The 10,767-nt window shown below is 39.1% G+C and overlaps 1 protein-coding gene across 3 annotated transcripts in view; it reads left to right on the top strand.

The window, feature by feature from the left end:
• Positions 1 to 10,559, top strand: part of LOC111157900 (KAT8 regulatory NSL complex subunit 2) — a 19,908-nt gene extending 9,349 nt beyond the window's left edge. The window contains exons 8-10 of one of the 3 annotated variants that reach the window (XM_022519619.1): positions 2,502 to 2,755; positions 8,105 to 8,224; positions 8,897 to 10,559. In XM_022519619.1, the coding sequence (XP_022375327.1) occupies positions 2,502 to 2,755; positions 8,105 to 8,224; positions 8,897 to 9,028 (506 nt within the window). In that variant the 3' untranslated portion in view covers positions 9,029 to 10,559. Of the gene's footprint in view, positions 1 to 2,501; positions 2,756 to 8,104; positions 8,256 to 8,896 lie in introns of all 3 variants that reach the window. The other 2 variants (XM_022519621.1, XM_022519620.1) reach the window with 2 other exon arrangements.
• The last annotated feature ends 208 nt before the right edge of the window (positions 10,560 to 10,767 follow it).

The raw sequence follows: 10,767 nt of genomic DNA, 5'->3' as shown, positions 1-10,767 counted from the left end.
AAGTAGGCAGAGAGGCAGGCAGAGAGAGGAGGAAGCAGGCTCCCCGCTGAGCAGAGAGCACGACGTGGGACTTGATCCCAGGACCCTGGGATCATGACCTGAGCCAAAGGCAGAGGCTTTAACCCACTGAGCCACCCAGACGCTCCTGGTATTCATATTGTTTGATATAATGTTACCTTGGAATTTATCTTAAGGATATAATGTAGACCGATATTTTTACATAAAATTCCTTCAACTGGAGACAGCCTTTAAATTTTCAGAAATGGGGTATAGAGAAGAAAATTATGATGTAACATTATGTGGAATATGTTTAGGCAATAAGCATTAGATTTAACAAAATTTATGAATGACCTAGGAAAATGATTGTGACAAAAATAGGATATGAAATTACATATAATCAAATACTGGGAGGGGAATTAACAGAAATTGACTGTTTTTTGTTGGTGGGGTTATGAATGCCTTTTATTCCTCTGCCTTGTACTTTCCAGGTTTTCTTCAGTGAGCGTGAATTACTTTATAAATCAGAAAAACTCAGTTTACAGATATTGAGGAATATTTTAGACTTAAAATATTAAACTCAAATGGTTTATTAGGTTATTAATATTTTAAAAAGCAAAGTTGAAAATGAAATGTGTTTGAAAGGAGAAGGGAAGTATGATTTCTTTTGTTTTATGCTTTTTTCCTTTCTACTCCATAGTTGCTTAAGTCACTTACCCTTCCTTAAGTCCTTATCCCAGAGAAAGATGCGACTGCCATTGGTGACCTGTTAACTCTTTACACTGGTCTAATGGAGACAGCACTGGACTGAAAGTGAAGGACCCAGACTCTAGTTGTAGGTCAACCATTCCCTTCTCTTTGTCTCTCTTGTCCCCATTGGAAAGGAAAGGGGGTGGAGGAGGATGGGGGAGGGTTTTTCCAGGATATTGTATTAAATAAAAGACTTGTGAAAGTTCTTTGAATTCCATGAAAAAAGTTCTGATTAAAACATTTAATATAATGGATTGATTTTAAGTGTTAATCATTTAATACGATTGGACTTTTTAAGCACATTGGAGACTAGGTTTTCTTAAGCACATAGAGAATGCAAATCTGGTTTTTCCTGTTAGATTCGTGTATTTGTTCATTTGATTGTTCATTTTCATTTGATAAGTATTGTTTACTTTGTACTGTTTACTATTCCTTTAGAGAAGTGGTTCTCAACTGGGGACCATTTTATCCCCACTTGGTGATGTGTGGAGACAGTTTTGCTTTTTACAATTTAGGGATGAGAGTGCTACTGACATCTAGTGGGTAGAGGCCAGGAATGCTGCTAAGCATCCTACAATGCACAGGCCAGCCAGTGATGTCAGTAGGATTACGGATGTGAAACCCTATCTTACGAGTTTAGCAGTTTCTAAGAATTGATTGAAACAAATGGCTTTATTCAAGAAGTTTCATTTGGTTTAAAAATAAAATACATGCTAGACTTCTTAATTTTTAGATATTACCTTAAAATTTGGGAGGAAAATTTACCCATAATTCTATAATCCTGGGTATAATTAGTTCATAGAAAATTGTGGCTTCTCGTTTAAAAATAAGCCCACATTTGAAATAACAGTTGTCTGTAAATCTAGGGGGAAACCATGTAGTTAAGATTTCAAGAAATAGCTATCACTTGAATAAAACATTTCACAGAGAGTAACTTGAACTAAATTTTATTGTTTATCTAATCAGTTTAATTTTGATTCATCCTACAGAGCTGCTTTGCCAACTCGGAAACTTGTTCTTTTCTGTAGAAGTTGTTAGTCCTTCTGGAGTGTTCCTGGGGTACTTGCTTTCCATGGGTCCTCATAAGCAAAATTATCTTCTTTCCTTTCTCTTTGGAACCATGGCAGAACTCTCCCCTGCACTAGCATCCCTATCCCCCCAAAAAGCAAGGGGGCATGGAAACTTACTTTTATTTTGTGTCTATTACTAGAGCTTCTATTTTCCCCAGTTCCCTGCTGCTTTAAACATATGTAAACATTTGGAAACAAGATTCAAGAAGTTTTTGCAATTTTTTTTTGATTGTGTGTGCTTAACAGAGCAGAAACACCATACCTCTTGATTCTTGGGAGGCCTTGGTAGCGTTTCTGCAAGCTATTTGCCTTTGCCATAGAATGTTTCGTAGGAATAGATAGAGATTCCTAGGATTGTTAATGAGGTTTGCTTAGCAGTGTTGTCAAATGTTTTGTGTTTGACTCTCCCAAGTGAGGACAAGATTAGTGTCTCTAGTTTAAATGACTGGGATCCAGAAGTGTAATTTGGGGACTAGATTTAAATTACCGGTAGAGCTAGAATTGCATGCTGGTGAATGACACTTTGAGAAGAACTTTGAAAAAATTGCTAACTGTCTTTGATTCTGTTTCACATGTAACCAGTTGTCTTCTGTAGTGCAGACCTTGAATTTTACATGGCAGACAACACTTGTATTTTGTGCCTCTAGTAGATCCATTTTATTTCCCTTGACCATTTTTCTACAGATATTTGTCAGGACACGAATCAGGTTCTCTTCAAATGCTGCCAGGGGTCTGAAGAGGTACCCTGCAACAAACCAGTTCCTGTAAGCCTCTCTGAGGATCCCTGCTGCCCACTGCATTTCCAGTTGCCTCCTCAGATGTATAAGCCCGAGCAGGTACTGTCTGTGCCAGACGATCTGGAAGCCGGCCCCATGGATCTGTACTTGAGTGCTGCCGAGCTTCAGCCCACTGAGAGTTTACCTCTGGAGTTCAGTGATGTAAGTTAGAGAAGCTCTGCTCGCGTTGGCCCTTGAGGCAAGGCCTTATTTATTAATGGTGAGACTAGGTTCGTCTTTTGTGGCCAGGAGACTTGATAAAGTTTTTGAAATGCTACATGTATGCTTGTGTTTGTATGTTAGCATATTAATTTAGGGACCGTTAAGTTGGCAGGAGATTTTCTTTATCTGAGGGAATGATAAGGAATTAAATTGTCAACTATGGGAAGCTGGAAAGTCAAGATTGTTTTGGATTTAGTATAGCCAGGAAACTTGGTACCCATCCACAAGGTGAGTGATTCATTAGAATCTTAATAGTACATATGAATTCTCATATCTACTCTTGACGGTTTTAAGCTGTGTGTTTGCTCTGTAGTAGTAAAGTTTCATTTTCAGGTTAATACGCCCCCGAGGAAATGACTCTAAACCTAGCTCTGGCTGCTGGCTTTTATTTTTGATGTGTTATTGTAGATTCTGTTGTGAATGGACTAGAACAACAGTGATCTCTTTTTAAGTATTTACAGCCTTCTAAGTGTGTACACTACTTTTTTTAAGCTTGTTCCTCAATTGGTCCCAACCCATTAACCCATCTGATTTTATTTGTTCCCATAGTTAGCACTATCCTACTGCCAGACTCAGGGATCAGTTGATAGAGCATCTTTGTCTTAGCACTTTAGTTAATATGTAGTGTTCTGGATAAAGGTCTTCATTATTTGTTCTGAAGATAAGTCTGAATTTCATAATAAAGTTTTGTGTATAACCATGACGTGTTTAATGCAACAAATATAAATGGAAAATTTAATATAGTTTGCAAGATTATTTACTAATGGTAGAAGCAAAGTTTGGGTGGCTTCAAGGGTATTGCTTATTTAAAATGATATAAAAGGACAGGGTACTATCTGAGAAAGAAAGGTGATACTAAGAAGAAACTGGGTCTAATTTTTTTTTCATGATTCCCTTTCTCCCTTTTGGTTACATATGATCTATAGGCTTATTAAACTTTTTTTCATTATTTCATTTATAATAAAGTTATCATTTTTATTATAGTCCTGATTATAATTGCTTTTTAAAAAAATTTCTTTAACACAGATTTCATAGAATATGAAAACTAGTAAGGGACCTTTATATACTTCAGTGCTTCCCAAGTTTTTCCAGTGAGATTATGTTGAAGAGCGTAAATGAACAAATAGCCCTTTGTTGATAAGGACAGTTTTGTCCACTTCCCTTCATTTTAAATGTGAAGAAAGTGCAGAGGCACTATCTTTTTTTTTTTTTTTTTAAACTTAGTAACATGAGCAAATTTATAAGGTCTGAAAATTAACCTAATAAGCACTATATCACTACATTCCTTTCAGATAATAATGTAAATATATAGAAACTAGCACATGTATTTCATGTAGACATATTAGGATAGTAGCTTTTATTTCATCTGATAATTTTTTTTTTTAAGATTTTATTTATTTGACAGAGATTACAAGCAGGCAGAGAGGCAGGCAGAGAGAGAGAAAGGGAAGCAGGCTCCCTGCTGAGCAGAGAGCCCCATGCGGGGCTCGATCCCAGGACCCTGAGATCATGACCTGAGCCGAAGGCAGAGGATTTAACCCACTGAGCCACCCAGGCACCCCTCATCTGATAATTTTTTAGAGCCATTTCTGTTTTGACCTTTTTGCTTTTCCCCTTTCACCTGTTCTTGCCGTATTAGTATTGCTCTTTGGAGAATTTTTACACAAAATCTTAGAGATTATAAGATTTGTGATTATATGTATATGAAACTGACATTTAAGGGATCTTAATTTTAAAAATATTTAGCGGCGCCTAGTGGTTCAGTCAGTTAAGGGTCTGACTCTTGGTTTCGGCTCAGGTTATGATCTCTGTCCTGGGATCCAGCCTCACTTCAGGGTTCTGCGCTCAACCGGGAGTCTCTTTGGCTTTCCTTCTCTCTCTGCTCCTCCTCCTGCTTGTGTGTGTGTGTGCATATGCATGCTCTCTCTCTCTCTCTCTCTCTCTCAGATAAATAACATCTTTAAAAATATTTAAAAACATCATCAAATCTGTTTATTCATATTGTTCGGATTTTTTTTTTTCCCAAAAGAATGTGAGAAGTAACCTTACTTTTCAGATTCCAGTGGGTTTTTAAGATGGACCTTTGATGTTAGAGGTTTAAAATGATAATCATTTGGGGCGCCTGGGTGGCTTAGTGGGTTAAGCTTCTGCCTTTGACTCAGGTCATGATCTCAGGGTCCTGGGATTGAGCCCTGCATCCGGCTCCCTGCTCAGCGGGGAGCCTGCTTCCCCCTCTCCCTCTGCCTGCCTCTCTGCCTACTTGTGATCTCTCTCTCTCTGTCAAATAAATAAATAAAATCTTCTAAAAAATGATAATCATTTGTACTTTATCATCTGCTATGTTCATATTAATACACTTTTGATAAATCATATTGGTCATTATAAGTATAGTTTTATTCTTAATCTTTGGAGGTAAAAATTCTCTGGAAAATGTTGAAACAAAATCCAGTTTTAGAAATTTTGTCCTCCTGTACTGGATATATTTATTAATATACAATTTTCCTGAGGGAAAAAATGATTTCTTAATTGTATGAATTTAACCAACCAATCTTAGTTTGTAACCTATATTCTGCCTTAGATGTCATTTCTAGAACTTGCTAATAACTTCTGATAATTTTACTTATGGGAGGACCAGGTATTAGATAATAATACAGGTTAAAATTCAGTCTTTCCTTCTGGATATTATACTTGCCTGTTTACTGTGCTTTGATCCAAGGATGTTTGGCAACAACCTAATACCATAATCCTCTTACTTTTTGTGTGTGATTTTTGAGATCAGAACAAAATGTGGATTCTGTTTTTATGTCCTGATGGACTTCTGTTTCTAAATATTCCTGTTGTGATAGGCATTTCTGCTGATCCACTCTTCTTGTTTGAGGTTCCTTTCCCCAATTTTAATTTTTTTCTTTTTTAAGATTTTTTTCCTGTTTATTTATTAGACAGATCCCAAGTAGGCAGAGAGGCAGGCAGAGAGAGAGGAGGAAGCAGGCTCGCTGCTAAGAAGAGAGCCCAATATGGGGCTTGATCCCAGGACCCTGAGATCATGACCTGAGTCAGAGGCAGAGGCTTCAACCCACTGAGTCACCCAGGTGCCCCTCCCCAATTTTAATTCTTATAACAGACAAAATGAACATGTGAGAAAAGCCTTTTGAATATCTATTTTCTTTACAAAACATTTCCATACCATTGTCATCTTGAGACTTGGGAAACTTCATGCCTCGTGGGTTCTTTTATTTTCATTTATTCATTTATTTTTTCATTTGCCAGAGAGAGAGTGCAAGAGCGCACACAGGCAGGGGGAGCAGCAGGCACCCTGCTGAGCAAGGAGGCCAACTGGGGGCTCCATCCCAGGCCACCCAGGTGTCCCTAAATTGGTTCTTTCAAATGCCAAGTTAATTATATGTATAATAATTGTGCAAGTAAAAGAATTGAAGAGAACATTTTACAGGCTTAACCACATGAGAATACTGGTTTCTGTGGATAGTACAGAAGTTTCTAGGGGCACCTGGCTGGCTCTGTCAGTTTAGTGTGGGACTCTTGGTTTTGGCTCAGGTCATGATCTCATGGGTTGTGAGAGTCTGCTTGAAGAGTCTCTCCGTCTGCCCCTCCCCCCTACTCAGCACTCTCATAAATGGATGACTGAATGGAAAAATAAATAGTTTCTAACACATCTGAAATAGATCTTAGGTAGCTGACCATACCCTTTTCTGAATTTCTGCTTAAATTGAGCAGGCTTAAGTGTCGTACATTTTAAAATTAATATTCTTTACCTTAATTGTAGTGAAGTGTGATACTTAATTTGGTAATTAGCACACCAAAGAAAGGGTTTCACTTGCTTAGACTTAATTTAAAAGCATAGATCTAAGTCTGTTGTAAAGCTAGATTACTGGAAACAGCCTCTATAAAGTGGATTGGGCATAGGGGAGTAGAAACCCTTTTGTAAATCACTTTTGGGAAGGGAGTTTTGCAGTAGACTCTTGGTAGCATGAAAGTTAGTTTGACACATTGTGGCTTTGTGATGCTTTTGGCCCTGAATCAAGACCAGTGGTTTGCTGTAGCTGTTGGTTTCAAACAGGAGCCAAGAGTACTGTGTTTCTGTGGTCTGGTAGCCATTCAGCATCCCAGTGGGAATGGCTCCTTCAATTGGAAGAACATAGATTATGGAATATGATTTTCTTTCCTTTTTTATTTTTCCTCTTTTTTAAAAAAGCTTTTATTTATTTGAGAGAGGCAGAGGAGAGAGAGGGGAGAGCAAGAATGTAGGGGGGGGAGGGGCAGACAGAGAAGCAGACTCCCCACGGAGCAGGGAGCCTGACATGGGGCTCCTTCCCAGGACATCAGTATCTCAAGATCGTGACCTGCGCAGAGGGCAAATGCTTAACCAACTGAGCCACCCAGGTGACTCCCCCCTCCCCCCTCTTAAAAGAGCAATTGAAGTATGTTTTGTTTAAGAATTAGGGATTTCTGGGAGGGGATAGGGACTTCATCCAAATAGTACTTAGCTCACTGTGACTGTAGGGCATTAATCAAGCAATCTCATATTGTCCAGCCTTTCTTTTTTTTAGTAAGCTCTGTGCTCATCATGGGGCTTGAACTTAGAACCCTGAGATCAGGAGTTGCATGCTCTACCAACAGAGTCAGTCAGCCAGCCACCTTGCATATTGTCCAATCTTTGAAAGCAGTATTTTATTCTAGTTTGTGATTATGCTGATTGTCCATATTAGGTTCACCACTGGTGAACTTAGATGGTGACTACAGTTAGTCTTAGAAGGAATACACTTTTTTAAAATAAAATTTTTTGGTAAAATGTTTATAACATGAAATTTACTGTTAACCATTTTTACGTGTACAATTCGTGGTGTTATGTACATTCACAGTATCAAGCCGCTGTCACCATTGTGCATCTCTAGAATTTTTCTATCATCTTCAAGACTCTGTGCCCATTGAACTATAACTCCTGCTTCCTCTCTCCCTCCAGCCCTTGGTAGCTACTATTCTACATTTTTGTGTCTGAATTTTTCTATTTGAAAATACCTTTTTTTTTTTTTTTTTTAAAGCTAGTACAGTGGTCTCTGCTTTATACTCAGCAGCAAGCAAAAGTTTTTAGCGCTTTCGGATCTTATCCCATTTGTTGGACATTCTGGGAAAAATCTTTTTTTTGGTTAAAGGTAGGCAAGGGGGTGAGAGAAATACAGGAAAATTGCTTTGAGGTTTATTGAAAAATATGCCAGCTTCAGCTTACTGGTTCCCTTGGTTTTACTGATAGGCTTTTTCTCTTTCTTTTCCTAGGACTTGGATGTTGTGGGTGATGGTATGCAGTGCCCTCCTTCACCCTTACTTTTTGATCCTTCACTAACCCTTGAAGATCATTCAGTCAAAGAAATTGCCGAAGGCCCGGTGGATATTCTGGCAAGTGAAGGACAACCCCATCCAGGCACAGGTCTCCCTGCTGGCTATGGCTAGCATGTACTCCCAGTGTGGGGTTGTCATCACAAGTAGACTGTATAGGGGCCCCAGATGGCAGTTCTATAAATGGGCCCTTAAAGAGAACACCACTAGTCCCAGAATTTCAGAGAGCAGAATGCGTGTTTCTTTAGTTAACTAGAAGAGGTTAAGACAAGGAATCTACATAAATCATAAGTGGTTCTTTTTAAAGGGAGAGTTCAGCACTGGAATTATTTTCATCGTAGCATAAGGACAAGTCATATGATTCAGCTTCTTTCTTTGAGCCTTGGGTGGGGTACGGGTGGCCCTGACTGAAGACTAGCAGTTGTACTATAGCTGTTTGTTTCAAGCAGAGGCCCAAAGGACTGTCTTCCTGTGATCTCCTGGCTGTTCTGGAACCTCAGCAGAGAATGGCTGTTTCATTGGAAGAAACAACCCATAGCTCTCCCTCCCATTGGGAGGGCCTCAGGAATGCTACCTGTCATGGCTGCTGACTCCAAGGATCAGAGATAGTACAGTATGGGGAAGAGCAACCTCTCAGTTACTGTATTTCTGCTGTCATGATCTTGATAAGTCACATTCATGTTTCAGACCATAATGAATGGATTTGTAACCAAAGTGACTTCCTTTTAACAGGGCCAGATGCAGATGGCTGGAGATGGGTGCAGATCACAGGGGTCTCGAAATTCTGAGAAAGCCTCTGCACCACTGCCTCAGAGCGGAGTGGCTACTACAAATGGGAAGCCAGAGCCCTCTTCTATCAGTTGATGATTTGTTTGGGAAACCATTTATCTGACTTTGGTGGATTTGAATTTTCCATTCTTTTAAACAAGTATTTATGACTGTCTCTCGCTGAAGGACACCTCCGACTATGGCGTTTTTCCTCTGGGTTATTGAGTGCTGTAGTCAAACATAAACCGGATTTGTTGTGGGGGGACCAAGAGTGTCTTCCCACTCTGCGCAGGGAAGAGAGAGATAGGTGATTCCTGTCAGAGCTGCTGGGACTGAGAGTATTTGGGATTGTGCCTAAGGGAGAGACATCTTTGTAATGGGAATTCCCAGGTCCAGGCACAAATACGCATAGGTGTTTAGGTAGGAGATGTGTGTACCTTTGGGTTATTAATGGAACCCAGTGTCTGATTATCTCTATCTAATGGCCTGTGTTTTAGCCTTTCTTCACTTCTTACCTGATTGGTAATCTGAACCCCTCCTTCCTCCACTGAACTCTAACCTATCATCTCTGAGAATAGCCCACAGGACTGGGCCCTCTTTAATCATCCATCTTGCTTCTAACCTATGTAAATTTCTGTAGTGGCTATCTTATGTAAAATATAATAAAAATTATTGTATATAGTTTCTATTAAATGTTAAAATGTTATGAAAATGTAAAACAATTGAATGCATGTTTTCTTTGTATTTGAATGTGTATATATATTTTTTGGGTCCTTAGGGAGTTGTATCTGATGGGAAAGGGAAAAACAGGACAGGTTAACTTCCATCCCAAGAAGTAAAATACATTTTCAGGAGCTTGGTTTGGTTTGGAAGGTAAGATAAAAACCTGTAAGAAGTAAATGGAAACGGGTGGAACTTCCTTATTAAAGCCTACCAGTTTTAGAAATCTTCCTCTTTTCATTCTGCTCTTTGTGCCACCTACTCCCATTTGCATTTCTTTTCTCCCAATTAATGTCTGATTATCATCCCCAAATTCTCTAGAGCTAGGAATGTATGTAAAAAACTTGTATTGAAGTTAAGCCTGATGCTGGAGCAGAGATAGGTGTAAACTGTCAAGATCATTTTGATGATGAATCTAAAGATAGGATTAAAATAAAAGTTCACTTAGGACTGAGTTACCTATGCTAGAAGTTGTCTGTTACAGGCATGCCTTGGAGATACGTAGGTTAGGTTCCAGACCACTGTAGTCAAAACAGATACCTTGATAAAGCACGTCAGGTGAATTTTCTGGTTTTCTAGCACATGTAAAAGTTACACTGTACTGTAATCTACTAAGTGTGTAATAGCGTTATGTCTTTAAAAAGTCATAACTTAGTTAAAAAATATAGCTAAACAGTGCTAACCATCTGAGCTTTCAGCAAGTGGTAATCACTTATCATAGATTATCATAACATATAATAATGAAATCGTGCAAGATTTACAAATGTGACACAGACACAAAGTGAGCAAATGCTTTTGGGAAAATGGTGCCAGTACATTTGGTCGTTGCGGGGTTTCCACAAACCTTCAGTTTGTAAAAGAATGCGGCATCTGCGAAGTGCAATAAAGTGAAGCACAGTAAAGCGTGTGCCTGTAATTGTCCCTGGACCTTTGTTAAAGTGCTGCCCCGCTGACTTCTACTATTTAGTAGCCCTGTGATCTTCTTGGCTGTTACCATGCTCCATCCTGGCCTGCAGAAGGCTCATTGAACTTGGTGACATTGGAGCCCTTCTACCTGATGGCTTTGGTGAATGGGAATGTCCTCTGGGTCTCATAACGGACCCATTCTGGCATAT

Source organism: Enhydra lutris, unplaced genomic scaffold (assembly GCF_002288905.1).
Source record: "Enhydra lutris kenyoni isolate GAN:26980312 unplaced genomic scaffold, ASM228890v2 scaffoldscaffold56, whole genome shotgun sequence".
Taxonomy (NCBI): domain Eukaryota; kingdom Metazoa; phylum Chordata; class Mammalia; order Carnivora; family Mustelidae; genus Enhydra; species Enhydra lutris.
Note: the sequence above shows the minus strand (reverse complement) of the source record. Positions and strands in the feature narration are given on the sequence as shown.